At 37.4% G+C, this 20,975-nt stretch overlaps 1 protein-coding gene across 2 annotated transcripts; it reads right to left on the bottom strand.

Annotated features, from left to right (window-relative positions):
• Nucleotides 1–4,288: 4,288 nt before the first annotated feature.
• On the bottom strand, nt 4,289–19,658 carry lipia (lipase, member Ia). 2 transcript variants are annotated; one of them, XM_061962409.2, is made up of 11 exons: nt 19,503–19,658; nt 19,073–19,141; nt 14,368–14,738; nt 11,380–11,488; nt 8,780–8,881; nt 8,626–8,715; nt 8,383–8,550; nt 7,958–8,047; nt 4,913–5,021; nt 4,668–4,841; nt 4,294–4,598 (listed from the first exon to the last, which is right to left on the bottom strand). In XM_061962409.2, exons 2-11 carry the CDS (start codon nt 19,128–19,130, stop codon nt 4,514–4,516), a joined length of 1,356 nt encoding a protein of 451 aa, XP_061818393.1. In that variant the 5' UTR covers nt 19,131–19,141; nt 19,503–19,658; the 3' UTR covers nt 4,294–4,513. The 2 variants fall into 2 exon arrangements, with proteins under 2 accessions (XP_061818392.1, XP_061818393.1); XM_061962408.2 differs by having other exon boundaries at nt 4,289–4,841.
• Between the last annotated feature and the right edge of the window lie 1,317 nt (nt 19,659–20,975).

Here is a 20,975-nt window from a genome sequence, read left to right as displayed (position 1 = left end):
AGGACTTGGCGCCTGCACACAGCGCAAAATCTACCCGTGCCTGGTTTACGGACCATGGTATTTCTGTTCTAAATTGGCCCGCCAACTCCCCTGACCTTAGCCCCATAGAAAATCTGTGGGGTATTGTGAAAAGGAAGATGCAGAATGCCAGACCCAAAAACGCAGAAGAGTTGAAGGCCACTATCAGAGCAACCTGGGCTCTCATAACACCTGAGCAGTGCCAGAAACTCATCGACTCCATGCCACGCCGCAATAACGCAGTAATTGAGGCAAAAGGAGCTCCAACCAAGTATTGAGTATTGTGCATGCTCATGTTTTTCATTTTCATACTTTTCAGTTGGCCAACATTTCTAAAAATCCCTTTTTTGTATTAGCCTTAAGTAATATTCTAATTTTGTGACACACGGAATTTTGGATTTTCATTTGTTGCCACTTCAAATCATCAAAATTAAATGAAATAAACATTTGAATGCATCAGTCTGTGTGCAATGAATAAATATAATGTACAAGTTACACCTTTTGAATGCAATTACTGAAATAAATCAAGTTTTTCAAAATATTCAAATTTACTGGCTTTTACTGTATATATTTATATACAGGTAAAAGCCAGTAAATTCAAAATATATAAAAATATTCTAATTTACTGGCTTTTACCTGTGTGTGTATATATATATATATATACAGGTAAAAGCCAGTAAATTAGAATATTTTGAAAAACTTGATTTATTTCAGTAATTGCATTCAAAAGGTGTAACTTGTACATTATATTTATTCATTGCACACAGACTGATGCATTCAAATGTTTATTTCATTTAATTTTGATGATTTGAAGTGGCAACAAATGAAAATCCAAAATTCCGTGTGTCACAAAATTAGAATATTACTTAAGGCTAATACAAAAAAGGGATTTTTAGAAATGTTGGCCAACTGAAAAGTATGAAAATGAAAAATATGAGCATGTACAAAACTCAATACTTGGTTGGAGCTCCTTTTGCCTCAATTACTGCGTTAATGCGGCGTGGCATGGAGTCGATGAGTTTCTGGCACTGCTCAGGTGTTATGAGAGCCCAGGTTGCTCTGATAGTGGCCTTCAACTCTTCTGCGTTTTTGGGTCTGGCATTCTGCATCTTCCTTTTCACAATACCCCACAGATTTTCTATGGGGCTAAGGTCAGGGGAGTTGGCGGGCCAATTTAGAACAGAAATACCATGGTCCGTAAACCAGGCACGGGTAGATTTTGCGCTGACACCAGCAGATGACATGGCACCCCAAACCATCACCCAACCATGCAAATTTTGCATTTCCTTTGGAAATCGAGGTCCCAGAGTCTGGAGGAAGACAGGAGAGGCACAGGATCCACGTTGCCTGAAGTCTAGTGTAAAGTTTCCACCATCAGTGATGGTTTGGGGTGCCATGTCATCTGCTGGTGTCGGTCCACTCTGTTTCCTGAGATCCAGGGTCAACGCAGCCGTCTACCAGCAAGTTTTAGAGCACTTCATGCTTCCTGCTGCTGACCTGCTCTATGGAGATGGAGATTTCAAGTTCCAACAGGACTTGGCGCCTGCACACAGCGCAAAATCTACCCGTGCCTGGTTTACGGACCATGGTATTTCTGTTCTAAATTGGCCCGCCAACTCCCCTGACCTTAGCCCCATAGAAAATCTGTGGGGTATTGTGAAAAGGAAGATGCAGAATGCCAGACCCAAAAACGCAGAAGAGTTGAAGGCCACTATCAGAGCAACCTGGGCTCTCATAACACCTGAGCAGTGCCAGAAACTCATCGACTCCATGCCACGCCGCATTAACGCAGTAATTGAGGCAAAAGGAGCTCCAACCAAGTATTGAGTATTGTACATGCTCATATTTTTCATTTTCATACTTTTCAGTTGGCCAACATTTCTAAAAATCCCTTTTTTGTATTAGCCTTAAGTAATATTCTAATTTTGTGACACACGGAATTTTGGATTTTCATTTGTTGCCACTTCAAATCATCAAAATTAAATGAAATAAACATTTGAATGCATCAGTCTGTGTGCAATGAATAAATATAATGTACAAGTTACACCTTTTGAATGCAATTACTGAAATAAATCAAGTTTTTCAAAATATTCTAATTTACTGGCTTTTACCTGTGTGTGTGTGTGTGTGTATATATATATATATATATATATATATATATATATATATATATATATATATATATACCAATTGTGTTAGATGTAAATATAAACGGAATACAATGATTTGCAAATCCTTTTCAACCCATATTCAATTGAATGCAGTTCAAAGACAAGATATTTGATGTTTAAACTCATAAACTTAATTTTTTTTTTGCAAATAATAATGAACTTAGAATTTCATGGCTGCAACACGTGCCAAAGTAGTTGGGAAAGGGCATGTTCACCACTGTGTTACATGGTCTTTCCTTTTAACAACACTAAGTAAACGTTTGGGAACTGAGGAGACACATTTTTTAAGCTTCTCAGGTGGAATTCTTTCCCATTCTTGCTTGATGTACAGCTTAAGTTGTTCAACAGTCCGGGGGTCTCCGTTGTGGTATTTTAGGCTTCATAATGCGCCACACATTTTCAATGGTAACGTTGCTTGGATGGCAACATATGTTGCTCCAAAACCTGTATGTACCTTTCAGCATTAATGGCGCCTTCACAGATGTGTAAGTTACCCATGTCTTGGGCACTAATACACCCCCATACCATCACAGATGCTGGCTTTTACACTTTGCGCCTATAACAATCCGGATGGTTCTTTTCCTCTTTGGTCCGGAGGACACGACGTCCACAGTTTCCAAAAACAATTTGAAATGTGGACTCGTCAGACCAGAGAACACTTTTCCACTATGTATCTGTCCATCTTAGATGAGCTCAGGCCCAGCAAAGCCGACGGCGTTTCTGGGTGTTGTTGATAAACGGTTTTCGCCTTGCATAGGAGAGTTTTAACTTGCACTTACAGATGTAGCGACCAACTGTAGTTACTGACAGTGGGTTTCTGAAGTGTTCCTGAGCGCATGTGGTGATATCCTTTACACACTGATATCGCTTGTTGATGCAGTACAGCCTGAGGGATCGAAGGTCACGGGCTTAGCTGCTTACGTGCAGTGATTTCTCCAGATTCTCGGAACCCTTTGATGATATTACGGACCGTAGATGGTGAAATCCCTAAATTCCTTGCAATAGCTGCTTGAGAAAGGTTTTTCTTAAACTGTTCAACAATTTTGCTCACGCATTTGTTGACAAAGTGGTGACCCTCGCCCCATCCTTGTTTGTGAATGACTGAGCATTTCATGGAATCTACTTTTATACCCAATCATGGCACCCACCTGTCCCCAATTTGCCTGTTCACCTGTGGGATGTTCCAAATAAGTGTTTGATGAGCATTCCTCAACTTTATCAGTATTTATTGCCACCTTTCCCAACTTCTTTGTCACGTGTTGCTGGCATCAAATTCTAAAGTTAATGATTATTTGAAAAAAAAATGTTTTTTATCAGTTTGAACATCAAATGTGTTGTCTTTGTAGCATATTCAACTGAATATGGGTTGAAAATGATTTGCAAATCATTGTATTCCGATTATATTTACATCTAACACAATTTCCCAACTCATATGGAAACAGGGTTTGTATTATACACTATATATATATTATAGGAAGACAAAGCTGAAATTTTGATATTAATAACTAATAATAATAATACACTGTCGCTTATAACACAGAGCTGACTCTAAGTTGTGTCTTTAAATACTGTATATACTATTATGTCTCTTTTTATCTTTTTATTTAATTTTTTTAACAAAATAAAAAAACAATCAAAATGGCCCTTGAAAAGTTTGACTTTTCAGTATGTGACCTTGGGAGGTCTGCAAGAAGTTTGGACACACCTGAGTTATTAGTACAGTAGGTGTGTACACCGTATTTTTACCTCATTCCTGTGAGAATCCTGCATGTGACTGAAGCATTAGAGAGTGGGACTATCCAGGACTTGCAGCAGTGTGCTCAAACAACCACCAGGTACCAACTGTGAGCATGGCCAATGAATGTATGCAAAAAAAGTACATGAATTGTAGTTTAGTATTCTGATTTTTCTGATATTATCTAGTGAAACGGAAGACCAAGAAAAGCATTGTATCCCCTGGTGTTTGTGTGTGTGTGTATGTGTACTGTACATATTTGACAGGAAAAAATAGAAATCTGTGAAACGAAATCTGTGAAAACGTTTTTCTTTTTTATTAATAATCAATCACAAATCCATTCACACAAATAAATAAACACATTGATTATTTGTAGAACATAAGTGCAATGGAAGATATATGTAGATCTGCATTTACAGTCTATTTACATTCACTTAATGAACACAGGCAATACTGTCATGTTATTTTCTTAAAGTTTTTTGTCATGGAGAACAGAATGAGGTTTGTGAAAAATGATAAAGATGAAAAAAAAGACAGTACGTTGGATATTTGACGTTGATTGTATGCTGCAGCATGAACTTATTTTGCCTCAAAAGTTGGACTCTTGGCAGGGAAGAGGAGAGAAGGTGACCTCTTTGTCCTCTGCTAGGATGAGGTCATAGCGACATAGCGGCCTATAGGACACAGGTAAACAAAGGTATAATAATTGGAAAAAAATGTGGCTAAATATTTGAATAGTGTACCTGTCGTTACGTTCCAGATGTGTGAGGCGAACCCGGAGAACACGCAGTTTGTATTTGGGCTGGAAAACGTTCCCGGTGGAGAACATGAGAGACATCTTTTTGACTGACAGGAGGTCTGTGTCAAACGTGGCAAACAACGCAGTCTCGTTGTATTTCTTAAATTCGGATGCTTTGCTGAAAAAACAAAAAACAGACACACTCATGAAAGGAAAATGACAGATGAATTTATTATTAATATGACTTACTGGTCGATCTTTGCCACAGCATCTGTGCCATTGCCATGTAGTTTAACGGTAATGTATCCCCAGTGTACTTCCTCGTTCCATATTACCACATCCAGCCTGTAGTTTGTCACTGAGAGAAAAAAATATATAATTTTACACTCAATGACACTTCCTGGTTTTTCACCAACTAATTAAGGAGAACAAATAATTAAATGAATCAATATTTTCAATGTGGACTCCTGGCTTTCATTCATTCATTTGTCCACCAGATGGCAGGTCCTTTTCCCTTTCAAAGCATGCAGCAACATTTCAAACCCCCAACTGAGTTGTTTTTTCAAATTGTATTTTTCTTTTTCAATAACAGCTGTAAAGGTCTGTAAACATACATTGCAAATTATATGCCACTAGCCAAGATTTTTTTTCTAGACTTTTCAATATTTTTAAGAGCTATTTACTTATTCTTCGTCATTGACTAATCTTAATTTTAACATGCATAATTATATTTTTCTGTTCTTGTTTAAAAATGTTTAAATTGAGTAAGTAACTATTCAAATAAGATATTTTGGTTTTCCCCACATAGAAATGTTTAAAGATTACGCAACATCTCGAGGATGCTTAATTTAGGAAATTCCAAGTTTAATAATGCTTGTTTTCAGAATAAAATACTTATTTCTATCTTAAAAGCTATGCTAATTTCTAGATACACAAATCTAATTTAGGATGTCTTATCAAGTAAAATTATATGTCCATGCAGCTAGTTAATTTCACCAGTTTTGAGTATTTTTTCCTAAAATCTGGTTGATTTTTAAATATTTTGGCAGCTCTTTTTTTGCAGTGTGGGGTTAAAATTGCGACATATTAATAGTACTGCATTTAATATGTATATTTCAGGTTGAAGTAAAAATTGACCAGTTTAAAGTGGAACAGCATATAATTGATATTTTTACAAATACATATTATTTGTATATACTATTACAAACAGCTGCACACCACGACCTCCTCAGACTAGACTAAAGGGAAGACCTTCAACACAAAACAGGAAACAGAACAAAATACGCGCAAAGAACCCTAACTAATGGAAAACAACACAAAAAGTAAACCCTATCATGACAGATAGAAGCTGTGAGTGTCAGCACTTTAATAAAGAAGGTGAGACGCTCAAAGCTACAATTTCTTTCTTCAATTCAATAGTGTTTCTCACCTTATTCATCAAAGTGCTGATACTTTTGTTATATTTAAGAATGCTTGGACAATGACTATGTGCTCACAAAATGTATAATAAGATGTATAATTCATATTTTTACAGCAGTTTTTGGGACAATGACTATGTGCTCACACAATGTATAATAAGATGTATAATTTATATTTTTACGGCAGTTTTGGGGACTCTGACATTTTATGTAATTACTACCTTTAGTGGTGTTGTTGTTTTTTAATCTGGCACTGTAGAAAAACGAAGGCAATATTACTAACAATTATTGACTCATCCCAGAGCCAATAATAATAGTGTATTTTATAGAATTTATTTTTCAATAAAAAACTGTACACATATGTAAATAATTAAAATCCCCCGAAATATATTTGATAAGAATATTTAAAGTTGATGTAGTCTCAAATGTTTGAATGGCTTAAAGTGGAAAACATATTAACATATACCGTAACAGTGTGTTTATAACAATGTTTGTGCTGTTTAAAAAAAGCATTATCTGACATTGTTGAAACACTACTGCAAAGTTGTTGTCAATTGTTAACCTATCCAATCCAGTCCCCTTTATTTATATAGTACTATTAACAAGAGAACTGTTTCCAGAGTGTTGTACATAAAAAAAAAACATGAAAAGTAATTAAATTACAAGCATTTAAAATAAAACAAGTAAAAAAAACTAAGCAATACAATTAAATAAACCAATAAAAGACAAATCAATAAAATACAATAAATCATTAAAAGACACAGAGGACCACAAGACTCACGCCGATTTAAAAGCCAGAGAATAAAAGTGGAGTTTAAGACAATATTTAAAACGATCAACTATGGGGGCCATTCCTACGTTTAGGGCCAACAACAGAGAAGGCCGTGTCTCCCCTAGTCTTAAACCTCGTTTTAGGCCCCAGCAGTTGAAACTGGCCCTTAGAGCATACATTTGGTTGAGGTCTATGATGTACTTTGGGGCCAGTCCATTCAAAGCTTTAAAAACAAAGAGTAACAATTTTAATTCAATTCTAAAACAAACAGGAAGCCACTGCTCACTGTACATATCCTACGAAGTCAGACCTACACTGTTTTAATGTCTATTTCTCAGATGATATTGTTGTTGATGACTGAAGTATGCTGATATCAACCAAACCTAACTCCCCTGCCCCAACACCCTCCACATCCCATCCCCCGGATTGTAAATAATGTAAATAATTCAATGCATATACTCTGATGATGATTAACTTGTGTGATGACTGTATTATACTGATAGTATATATTTATACCATGAATTGATTAACGTGGACCCCGACTTAAACAAGTTGAAAAACTTATTCGGGTGTTACCATTTAGTGGTCAATTGTACGGAATATGTACTGTACTGTGCAATCTACTAATAAAAGTCTCAATCAATCAATCAAAAGCGGCAGAGAAGTGAGAATCAGGGTGATGTGCTCCTTTTTTTGGTTCCCAGTAAAAGTTGTGCCGCAGAGTTCTGGACTAACTGTAAGCATGAAAGTGCATTTTGATTTATTCCAGTCTAAAGTGCATTACAGTAGTCAAGACGTGATGAAATAAAAGCGTGCAATGATAGTTATTACAATAATAAGCATATGTATACACTATAAATAATAGTAATTTTGCAGAGTACTGACTTTTAAGTGTTAAAAGCATTGAGAATACAAGTAATATTTGGTATATACTGTATATATGTTATGTTGAATAAGTGGGATATTTCTACAGCAATCTATTTTTTGTGATTGGGTACAAATAAATGAGGATATTCAGAACCCAAGAGAATGTACACAATGTATTTTTGTTCCATACCTTTTATGTTTCTTAACTATATGATGAGATATTAACATCTTACTTACTGCAGAATGGAGACTTTCTATTGGTGAAGAAGAATGTTTTTGTTTGGCCCATCCTCACCAAGACATCTTTCCATTTGTCAATGTCATAACCTGGATTGGGATGAAACCACAGATTATATCAATAGTGTGTTTCAAAATATGAGAAACAGCTCTCAGTATGATGCAGTGCTGCTGTAAAATATTCTTCAATTAAATGTGAGTGTGAATGTTGTCTGTGTTGGCCCTGCAATGAGGTGGCGACTTGTCCAGGGTGTACCCCGCCTTCAGCCTGGATGCAGCTGGGATAGGCACCCCTGCAACCCCGAGAGGTACAAGCGGTAGAAAATGGATGGATAAATACCTCTTTGACAGAGGCAGCTTTTTAAAGATGTGGGGGCCATTAAGTGCATGTGTTGCTTATTCTAACAATCGTGATATCACAGTACCAAAAACAGGGCATCCGGCGTCGCCAAAGCGGTCACAGCTCATGCAGTTGCCGTCCAGGAAGTCCCTGTAGGAGGCGCATGGGAAGGCTCTGCTGCTGCAAGTGTGTTTCAAGGACTCAAAGAAAAGGTACACTGATCTCTGGTGGTCACATTTAAAGTAGGCACTTCCTACACAAAGATTTAAACTGTACGTTATTAAAAAGACAGCAAATCAGCAATTTTTATTTTGACGTAATTTAATACCTGAAAGGATGGTTTTGGGGCAGCCAGGCTGATCTGTTCCTCCATTGGCGTAAAAATCAATGTGACCTACAGCTTCTCTGTAGCCCAGAGCTGGAACAAAACATCACCAGGTTTAAGCAATATTGCATGATATCATTATTGTAATTTATTTTACCGTCTATGTCTGTGTGCAGAGCATCCACAAACAGGGCGTCTGTGGGGTCCAAGCGGTCCTCTGGGGGGGCTCCAGTGAACTGAGGTCCAGCCGGATCCAAAGCTGTGAATAAGCAGTAAGTGTCATAAAATGTGGCTCGTTGGTCGAGGCAGGGTTATGATTCTCTCTTAGGGTGTGAGAGGTCCCAGGTTCACATGCCGGACGAGCCCCCAATTAGAAGAGGGTCATCATTTACTCCAGTGTTTCTTGGGCCGCGAGCACCACAAAGAGGGCCGCCAAAAAATATTCTCAGATGTGGTCCGTACAGGCCGCAGCGGCGCTCACTTGTAGTACACTTTTCCACCATTTGTGGCAGTAATGACAATATCAAACAAACAGAATAAGTTTGGCCCTAAAGTAGAGAAGTTTCTTCAGCGCAAAAATGATGACTAAATTGGTTAAGCTGTATTTTCATTTGCACTTTAATTTAACTGACAGTTTATTTAAGAATCATATATCATGATTAGTATTAATGTTTACTATTATTTAGTTAGAATTTATTTATTTTAGCACAACATAGTTTGTAAATTGTAATAAATAGTTTAAACAAATTTTAATAAATATGTACGTTTATTTTTCATCAGTTTTTACGAGTCTATATGATGACGTTTATTTGAGAGACTTAGAAAAGCGCTATACAAGTATGACCCATTTATTTATTTATTTATTATATATATATATATATATATATATATATATACATATATATATATATATATATATATTAATATTTATCATTAATTTAGTTGTAATTTATTCATTTTAGCACTGCGTAATTGTATATAAATGTATTTTTCATCAGTTTGTATAGATCCTTTCTTTTGCAGTATTTTTGATTATTTGGTGTGAATGAATGATGGATTCTACATGTAAAGCGACTTTGGGTACTTAGAAAAGCGCTATATAAATCCCAGTTATTATTATTATTTATTTATTATTATTATATTTATTTTGTAATCAGCCTGACCTAAGCCCTAACATTAATATTTGTGATTAATACAGTGGCTTCATATCATTCGACAAGGTTGTAAACTGTGAAGTAGGTTAGATATAATTATTGAATATGATTAAAATCAAGAGTTGGATTAATAATTCAGTGTTAATATTTGAATGGGCTCTGGGTTCAACGTGTGGCAACCTAGGAAGGCACACAGTCAACAACACGTGATCTGATTGGCTATCGCAACTGTCTATCAACTGTATGTGCCCAATTTGCCTACACTGCACAGACCACCGCGTTGTTGATTCGGAAGGCCTGAGGCAGAATTACACACAGCGTTGGCAAAAAGCTAGCTGAATTCTGATTGGGTAAAAGCTGTAATGTAAAAACAGCAAGACTGGAGCCTAATAGGACATGAAGAGAATACTTCTATATATTTAGAGAAAATAAAATCATGATTTATGTTAAGCCAGAAGAGAAAGGCCTTGCTGCCCCTGATGGCTCACCACTAGTATATTAGGTACATCAATCTGTTCTGGCAAAACAATCATACTGTACAGTCCATCCATACTACATGATACCTGGCAGAACAAAAAATTACTGACTAGCTTTCTTGGAGCAAGCAAATTAAATTTATTTCATTAAGGTGTCAGTGCAGGACCAGTCTCTCTACAAAACTACAGAAGCCAGCTTTAAGTGCCATTTTTACTCATGACTGTTTGGCTAGCAGTGTGGTGAGTTCAGTGACACTCTGGAAACACGGACTCTACGGCTCTCGTTGACTTTGACTATTACTGTAACTTTATGTGGGCCCATGGTGAATTATTTTGCTGAACTCAATATAAAATAAAGTGTAGAGACTGAGTCACAAATATGCCTTTAATTGTACTATAATCAGGACATTTTTGGTGAGACTTCAACTAAAACTGAATCATATTAAAACTTGGATGTATGAAAACTGAGGCACCACTGTATCACTGCAAGAACCTCTTGTCATTTTAAAATAATAATAATAAAAAGATGACCCCTTTGAAAAAGGACAATTGCAACTTCCATCCATCCATTTTCTACCGCTTGTCCCTTTTGGGGTCACGGGGGGTGCTGGAGCCTATCTCAGCTGCATTCAAGAGGGAAGGCGGGGTACACCCTAGACAAGTCGCCACCTCATCACAGGGCCAACACAGATAGACAGACAATATTCACACTCACATTCACACACTAGGGCCAATTTAGTGTTGCCAATCAAGCTATCCCCAGGTGCATGTTTTTGGAGGTGGGAGGAAGCCGGAGTACCCGGAGGGAACCCACGCAGTCACGGGGAGAACATGCAAACTCCACACAGAAAGATCCCGAGCCCGGGATTGAACCCAGGACTACTCAGGACCTTTGTATTGTGAGGCACATGCACTAACTCCAAAAAAAAAAAAGTATTCTCATCAAGTGCAACTTCTCAACTTTTCTGATAATATTAGTTTTTCTTCTATCAGGCTTGGCTGTGGAAATTAAACGCAATTTTGTTGTTAATGAGCTGATATATAAAGAAAGATTTTTCCACATTAGGTCAAATAGGGTTGATTAGTTTTTATAGATTCAATTAAATAACGGCAATCAAAGTGCTTACCTGTAATTCTTCCAATAGCCCCATCCAGGTTAGCCCCCACAAAACCAGAAATGTGAGCACCGAGACTGACTCCAATCATGTGAATGTCGTTTAGAGAGGCACCGTGCTCCTGCAAAAATCCCCAATTAGACACAAAAAATGTCTATACTGTCCTTAATAAATTAGATCATAGTATGGATTATAGAGTAGAACTAGGGATGGGTATCTTTCACATTGGAACTGACAGGGTACCTGAGAATCGATATTGTTACTCAATGGTTTTCTGTACTTTTGTGTACGGTTCATGTGGTAATAAATGTTAATTGTTTGGTAAAAAAAATATCTAAATTCTCATCTGCAAGTATGCATTTATTTCAGTTTGTCCTCGGTGTGTTGTTGTTGTCCGAAAGTAGTCTTTGCCATTAAAGAGTTCCTATTATGCAAAAACACTTTTTTTTAACGTGATGGTACCTGCATGTGTGTATTTGGGGTCTACATAAGTCCCCAAAATTTCAAATCAAACCGTGGAAGCAATGCAGACATATTTATAAAACAATCTTGCCTTCCTTTATACCTCCTCCAAATGATCCGTTTGGAATTTACTCCTTTTGTGACGTTTTTGCCATTTGTGACGTCAACCGATTATCCATATATGGTAGACATGTACCCAAACATCCTTGCGTGACTCAGCTTATTTTAATTTATGTAAAACCGGCTGTGCTGCAACATCATGTGAACTATTAAAGAATGCTCTGTTGTTTGTTTGCTTAAACCAGAACAAGTCACTACACTAATTTTCAGTCTCATCTGAAGTAAAAAGTGCCTTACTCAACCACAGACTTTTACAAAAAAATGGATAAAAAAAACAAACTTTTAAAGGCAGGCTCGGTGACTACTCTTTATGGCAATGGAAGAGACGATGAAACGGTAAGTGTGAAGTGAAGTGAATTATATTTATATAACGCTTTTTCTCTAGTGACTCAAAGCGCTTTACATAGTGAAACCCAATATCTAAGTTACATTTAAACCAGTGTGGGTGGCACTGGGAGCAGATGGGTAAAGTGCCTTGCCCAAGGACACAACGGCAGTGACTAGCATGGCAGAAGCGGGGATCGAACCTGCAACCCTCAAGTTGCTGGCACGGCCACTCTACCAACCGAGCTATACCGCCCACAAGTAATAACAGTAGGTTAGAAATGTGTGAACGATAGGTTAGCAATGTTAGCTTGAGTTGTTGTGTAGCTAGCTTAGCCTTCTACTGTGACAATAGCTTTCACCGTTTACCGGCAAAATAACGAATGATCTTCCTAAAAACTTCTTTAAATTGGATGAGTGCCTAATGTGTTTGGCAATGAACCGGTTCGTACTGTAATCGATTATCACGTTCGCGAGTCTTGTGAACGATTATGTAGCCTGTTGCATTGATAACTGCATTAGCTGGCTCGGGCCTCTATTGTTTACAAGGATTCATAGCAGTAGTGCAGTTAAAGTATTGTAGTGGCCCTTTTATGCAAAACATAAATTTGTATTGAAAATAGATCTGTAAAACACAATCTATGCAAATTTTTCACCAAAGATCCACCATCACTTGTTATGTAGACCATAATGAAGTGTTTTAAATGTAAACGAAATGACCTCCTTAAAGGGGAACTGCACTTTTTTTTTTTGCCTATAATTATGAAAGACATGATGACGGATGTATTTTTTTAATTTGCATTCTTACTCGTAAATAAAAGTCCGCTAACAGCAGAGCCATTGGGAGGTCCTCTATTCAGCCATAAAACCCAATAAAAACATCCAACAAGTGCCAACAATACTCCCTTTACATTTCGTGATTTGAATATTAACCAAGTATCAGTGATATTGTTATTATAAGCGCTAACACGTACAAACTATTTTGAGCGCCGCCGTGATCACGAGCTTGTGTGCCAAAGTTGACATGATCGACTGATAAGCAACTTCCTTGTTTCTTTGCTCGTCAAACTTTATTGTCGATCATAAATAATGCCTCTCACCAGGATAGTATAAGGACGAGGACGTATTCCGACAAGTTGGTACACTTTGACAGCCAATTTAGACCCGGGATGGCGAGAACAACACGAAAAGACACTTGTTCTACTCCCTTTTTCTTTGCGAGGATTATGAGTCAATCTTCATTTAAATGGTAATATATGAACATCTTAGCAGTTGGCATCCTAATGACAGTAGACCGTGTACAGTAAGTGATGTTTTATTGTGTTTGTTGTGCTCTCATGGTGTCTGCATGAGTAATAATCAGTGATGGTGTTTGAACGTTGGGATGCGTTTTTGAAATGAATGCACTGTGTATGCTTAAAATGAGCAAAATATGTAAATATTAAGTGTTTTTATAAATGTGCCTGTTACTATATATTTACATCATGTACTGTACATAAAACCCTAAAGGAGGTATTTAGATGTTATTTTAAGGGCTTTATAGGCAGAATAGAGCAGCTCCCATAGGCTCAATTGTAAGCAAACTTTTTATCACATTTATTTACGATTTAGAATGCATAAAAAAAATACATTCGTCGTCATGTCTTTCACAATGATTGTGAACCATAGTCAAAATTGCGAAAAAAAGTCCAGTTTTTCTTTAAGTTCAATGTGCCAATCTTGTCTTATGTTGAACCCTACAAAGTGTTTATCCTGTAAATATTGTGTTTATTACGCACTTTGATTGTAACCCGCATCTCAGTTGTATTTTTGACTACCAAAGTAAAATAGTAAGTAAAATGGCTAATACTAATCAGTACCAGGTATATGGCATATCCAATGTAAATTAGCATCAAGCTAGCGCATTTTGAAAAGTGGAGCCTTACTTTGAGCGCAACCGGTCATGACGTCACGAGCAACAAAAGTATTGAAATATGGTACCTACTGTTTCATTTTACGTGAATCGGTACCCGGTAGTACCGACGGAATTCGGTCGGTACCGATAAAAGTAGTGAATTTGGTACCCATCCCTAAGTGGGACATGCTAATAGTTACCTGCATCTTTTTAACAAAGGCAGTGAGGTTGTGTGCTGCCTTGTGTGTGTTCTCCACCACCTTGAAATAATTTAAATTAGCAGCTCCGTAATTCCAGTCCACATATATTACATTGAGGTCTTTCCTGGCCAGAAGCAGCTCTGTGAACTGGTCAGCCCAATTGGGGGGAGAACCCGTGGGCCGATACCCATGGATGACAAAGGTGGTGGGCCTTGACAGGTTGAAGTTAGGGTCGGCTGACAGGTTGCTGTGAGACAGGAGTGAGCTGCAATGAATAGTGTCCCTTGTGAACAGCAACAACTTCATCCTCAGAGTGGTGCCGATGATCGCGTGACCCAGCCGTAAATCCACCCGGTGATCACATTTCTCAGCTGAAAGTAAGAAGAGAGTATTTTTCAATTCGGAGAGGTCAAAAACAAATCAGCATAAAGTTACTGACTAGCTCCAACGACATTTAGTTAGCCTACATTCGCAGAAATAATGGCAATATTATAAATTGCACTGACAACGCCAATTAAAATATCGACCCTGCAAGTCATATCCTTTTTTTTTTGTTAAAAATGTTGTTGAGCTAAATTGAGCTTTTTCAATTTAAAAGTCAACTGAGCAATAACAATAAAACATTATATACGATTTCATATTTCTTAGCTACCTGACAGTTGACATTCTTTTCAGCGGATATCCCCAACTTAAAAGTATTTTGAGATAAGAGCTGTCTCTCGGATATTTGTTATGATTTAAGTTGCAAGCAAAACAATGGAGTTACAAGCATCCCCGCCATTAGTTGTTGTAACAAATGTCACCGCGTAAGATCTGCCCAGAACATCTGCTCTTAATTCCTAGCATTAGCTTACAGCTAAAGATGGACATAACTTTGTTTTTCCAACCATGAGAAGGAAGAAAGTGAGTGTGATGGACAATACTGAGAAGAAGAATTGGATGATATTTATTGAATTAAAGAAAAAAATCTCCAAAAACATAACAAAGGACATATCGTATTTTTCGGACTATAAGTCGCAGTTTTTTTCATAGTTTGGCCGGGCTCCAGTGCGACTTACATATGTTTTTTTCCTTCTTTATTATGCATTTTCGGCAGGTGCGACTTATACTCCGGTGCGACTTATACTCCGAAAAATACGGTAGTCGCAGTTTGCGTGTATCACTGCTAGACTGCACCATACTGAAGCAGAAAGAGCTAAGAATGTTAAGATAATATCTATCCAGCCATCCATCCATTTTCTACCGCTTGTCCCTCTCGGGGTCGCGGGGGTGGCTGGAGCATATCCCAGCTGCATTCAGGCAGAAGGCGGGGTACACCCAGGAACACTGATAGACAGACAACATTCACACTCACATTCACACACGAGGGCCAATATAGTGTTGCCAATCAACCTATCCCCAAGTGCATGTCTTTGGAGGTGGGAGGAAGCCGGAGTACCCGGAGGGAACCCACGCAATCACATGCAAACTCCACACAGAAAGACCCCGAGCTCAGGGATCGAACCCAGGACCTTCCTATTGTGAGGCACACACACTAACCCCTGTGAAGCGGCTGATGGTGTATTTGATGGAGAAGCAGCTGGAAGGAGCTACTTTGGGAGTCTGCTCTCCAAGGTAAATGCACTACATTATTATTACATGACATCATTAAACTACTGCAGTTGTTAGTAGTTTGTTCTGTTGCATTGTGTTGATACAATAGTTCTAATCTAAAAGGTTTTTAAAGATATGTTACATGTTAAAATCACTGTTTGAATTCATTTCGATTCATCTCAAGGGGTGACATTGATTTGAGATACAAGTGTTTTGACTTAAGAGCGTCGTCACAGAACCAATTGAGATAAATTGAGGTGCTATTGTAATGACATCCAAGCCGCATTGTCATTATCAAAACAATAATAAGCGTTTGAATTTACAAGTGAGCAGTCTAAGATCACAGGATTTTGTTTTTTATTTAAAGGGACAGTGCACATTAATGAACACAATAATACATAATACATTGTGCAAATATACCGGATTATAGCAATGATGCTATTTTCTAAATACAAAACCCCCCCCCAAAAAAACAGTGTAATAAATTAAAAATAGATAAAAACACCAGCAAACAGTTTTGAAATATGTTAAAAATAGTTGCATGTTTGGTTTGTTCTTATTGGTAAACCACCACAACACAGTGGAATCAGATGATAATTATCATGTGGACATGTATGGGACTCTACATCATGCATAATGTTATGTCGAAGGAAACCACATTATTGTACAATTTCTGTCATGTTCGCATGAGACTGCATTTTTCCAAAGTAAGCAGTTGCATAGTGCTAATATTACTGTAACTGTACACCATACGCTACTAATATTATTCCAGGAATTAGACAAGTTTACGCAAAAAGGCTATTTCAACATTTTACGGTTGGTTTCCCTTTTTCTCTTTAAACGACTTACAGTCATTTACATCCCAACTGCCTTTGTTGGACACAACATTATCTGTGAGCACTTGTAAAAGGAAACTTTGATTTTAAGTGTTGGCACGTGCTTCCCTATGCGGCCATGTAAGAGGAGCCCGGTCACTCATTGTGCCAACTGTCAAAAAGTTACTCTTTGACTTGTATCACAATTTTGTTCATGTGTCAGATGATGCATTCAGAGGCGGACAGATCAGTTACAGTATTGTTCTGCTGTAAAGTGGAAGCAGAAGATTGCGATGATGTATGTATAAATATATAGTATGTGAACATTAAAGCAATTAGTTGTACAAATCCTGTACAACAGGGCTATTCAACCGGCGGCCAGAGGGCCAAAATCGGCCTGGAACTGACTTGTGAAACAAACATTTTTGTACCAAATTTCAAACTGATGTTTTTTATAGTTACTTGGACAACTCTGTAAACACATCGGCAGATGCTTCCCAGCAGGCACAAGACATTAAAATAACGTTGAGAACTTGTTGAATTAAGTCCTGATGTTGAGCAACTCAAACCTATCGTTAGAACATGCTTTTTGACAACGTTTAATCAATGTTGGGTTCGGACATTGACTTGGCCATTGAATTTTGGTCATTTCCCAACCAATATTTTACAACACAAATACAACGTTGAAACAACATGCTTTTTGACATTTATTCAATGTCAGGACGTGACGTTGATTTGACCATTAAAATTTGGTCATTTCCCAACGTTAGACATCAACGTTGTGTCAATTTACAAACACAACTATTTTGCAACTTTGTTTAGAAGTCAGTTTTAAAAGACATACAGTATATGTATAATAGACGTATCAATATCTTGTGCCTGCTGGGTTGCATGGACACTATAACCTTAGAACACTGGGGTCCTTACTTGTGATTTACCTAACCGAGGCGTTCTTCAAGACACCGCCTTATTGGCAGTTACACATTTTAATGTATGTTAATGTGATTTATGTAACTAAGGTACATGTCTCAAACACCCCCGGGCAATTGGGCCCGCGACATCATTTGTGGCCCGCAAAAGCGTGGAAATCTTGTGCGGCAATAAAGTACCTTCTTTTATTACTAAATGCATTCTTTCTTTCCAGTTTGACAGATAAGAATACATGTACTGCATGTAGATGCATATCTTTTAAACTTAAATGTCGTCTAATAATGCCACAAATATTATACGTCATACATTCCAAATGTATTAAAATGAAAATAAATACCTAAATATTTGCTTGACCTATATATTATCCATCAAATTGTGCACTGTTAAAATGACAATAGATTTAACGGTTAAAAAAAACAAAATAGGTGTATGCTTTTACCATTCACAACTATATGCCGTAAAAAACATCTCAAATTTAACGTGACAAAATCTTGCTGGACTATAGGCCTACATTAAAAATATACAATAATAAAATACATAGGTAATTGTGTAAAGTGACTACTTATACTTTTGATTGATTGATTGAAACTTTTATTAGTAGATTGCACAGTTCAGTACATATTCCGTACAATTGACCACTAAATGGTAACACCCGAATAAGTTTTTCAACTTGTTTAAATTGATTCATGGTAATTCATTTATATATCATTCACAGGGCAGCCATAACTGCGATGTGGCCCTCAATGAAAATGAGTGTGACACCCGTGAACTAAGGCGTTGCTGTAACTTGTTTACTTCAGATGCAGTCAGTGGTCATTTGTTCAACTTCTTTGGTGCTCCTTAAGGTTCCATTTTATGTCCTCTCTCTTTCGTCATATGGGTTATTCAACTGGTGGTCTGCGAGCTCAGTTAAAAAAAAACTTGTGAGAACCTCACATTTTTGCAGCAGATTCTTAAAAACACTAGTAGGTCCCTGCACTCCTGTCACTCTAACAAAATAAATAGACCAAAATAAAACGTCCACTGTGGAGGACACTGGTTCTCAGGGATATACACACTATAAAACTAATAGTGAAGGGAGAAATCCTTAGCTTTCTGAAAATGTGGGCCCCAAAACAATGGCGTTGAGTATCCCTGCATGCTGTCCAACATGACTGCTATGTGTACAGATACCCGCTCAGGATCTATTGCTCAACAGAAACTACTTGATGCCACAATGTTGTTAAAGTCATCTGAGGTGTGATAATGGAGGGGAACTGAGGGTTTTCTTGATAACCACATTAAAGTGTCTCAACATGACGCATTCTGTATGCATAACAGTTTACAGTACTACTGTTAAGTGAGATATGTATTCACTGTGGCCTTACCTTTGCATATGTAAACAGCTGTGGCCAAGAGAAGCGTCAGGTATCGCCACAGGGACATGCTTTATTACTCTACAGTAGGAAAAACACAAATGAAATAAAAGTCTCAGTCAATAAATGCATGCCGATGAGGATAATAGGTCTAAATGTTCACTTTTAAAAGTTGTAAACACTTCTGTCCTGGAAGCAGACTGACTTGGTTACTTATCTACTGACTCTGCCATGTAAGCCCGTAGGACACAACGCCATTTAAATGTGACACTGATTACATGAGTATGTGTTTTTACTATCAAACAGTGACTTTGATTAAAATCTAATTCATCTGTGACTGGTTTTCTCAGATTAAACATTTGCACATCTGTAGAACAGTAATGGCATTCCTGCGTTGACTCAAATAATGTAAATGGACTGTGTTAAAATGGTCAGATATTACCTTGGTCGTAGGGGAGGCTTCCCTCCCTTGTTGTGTCCAAGGATTCGCAATCTGAACGGTTACCCTGTGTTTGTAGCTACATGTTGAGGCACTGCTCACTTCAGGAAGTCTAAGGAGTTACTAAGTAGGTCCTGTCCGCCTGCCTTGCTCTTACTAGGATGGCCACACCCCTAGGCTCCAGGTCATTGCGCTCACAGGTAAAGCATTCTTGTCACTCCTGCTTTCTGTGCATTGTAAAGTGCTCTCGGCAGTTGCATTGAATTCAGTGTCACATCGTTGTCTTCAACTGAACATGAAAGAAAGCATGCTGGTACATATCACAGCATATCATAGCAACCCCAAAACACTATAAAATATATCCTGTGGGGTCTATAAAATATATCGACAATTAATCAATAACGCTTCCGAAAACTTGTATATTTAGTTTTTTGGCAGCCGAGAAGTCAATTTAGTAAAAGAACGTATGAGGAAATGAAACTGAAACTTGGATTGTGTTTCCATTTTATTCACATCGTCAAAATGCAATATTTAACTGGGATGAACTGTCGCTCGCCGCGCTTTTTTCTGTATTTAGTGCTTCTTTCCATCAAGAGTTGGAATTGGGGGTTAAATCACCAAAAAATATTCCCGGGCGCAGCCACTGCTGCTGCTCACTGCTCCTCTCACCTCCCAGGAGGTGATCAAGGATGATGGGTCAAATGCAGAGAATAATTTCGCCACACCTAGTGTGTGTATGACAATCATTGGTACTTTAACTTTAACTTACTTGAAATAAATAGCCTTTTTGTTATATAGTTAAAGTTGAGCACTTCCTGTCCTTTCCCTAACCCCTAGAGGGCAGCATATTACAGTCAACTTCTATGCAGGGCCGTCCCAGGCTAAATTAGGGACCTAAGACATTAGTCAGTTTTTGATTTTATGGCAAGGGATTTTTATACTTTTTTCATCAAAATGTTTATGTTATTTGATGCATTTTTGTACTAAAACAAGTTAATGGAAATAAATTCTTGATTTTTGAATAACATTTCGATGAATTGAAAATTTAAGTAACTTGATACCAAATTTTGAAATTCATGTTTGTAGTACAAAATAACAAATTTAACATAAAGTAATCATGTCTTGGCACATCTCTGACTGGTATTTGATCACTCTATGCCTAATTATTAGGGGCACTCCTAAAAAATGGTTCCGTTTCTAATTCGCTTCATAATTTTCAAAAATCTATAAAAAAAATATACATATATATTTTTTTTTTTTAAAGAATAATTTACTAAGAAAATATGTTTTTAAGCCATTGCTCGCTGCATGTATACGTCATCCGTCAGCAGCCAAGAGACGTTTCTGTATCCTCTAACCCAGGGGTCCCCAAACTATGGCCCGCCAGTGTCCAAAATCCGGCCCAGGGGATGTCCCAAGTTAAGAAAATGTTCTTTATTTTTTTTATTTTTTTTATTATTTAAAAAAAAAAATCTG

The sequence above is a fragment of the Nerophis lumbriciformis genome, linkage group LG09 (assembly GCF_033978685.3).
Source record: "Nerophis lumbriciformis linkage group LG09, RoL_Nlum_v2.1, whole genome shotgun sequence".
Classification (NCBI taxonomy): Eukaryota; Metazoa; Chordata; class Actinopteri; order Syngnathiformes; family Syngnathidae; genus Nerophis; species Nerophis lumbriciformis.
The sequence above is the reverse complement of the archived record's forward strand: the minus strand, read 5'-3'. Positions and strand labels throughout refer to the sequence as shown.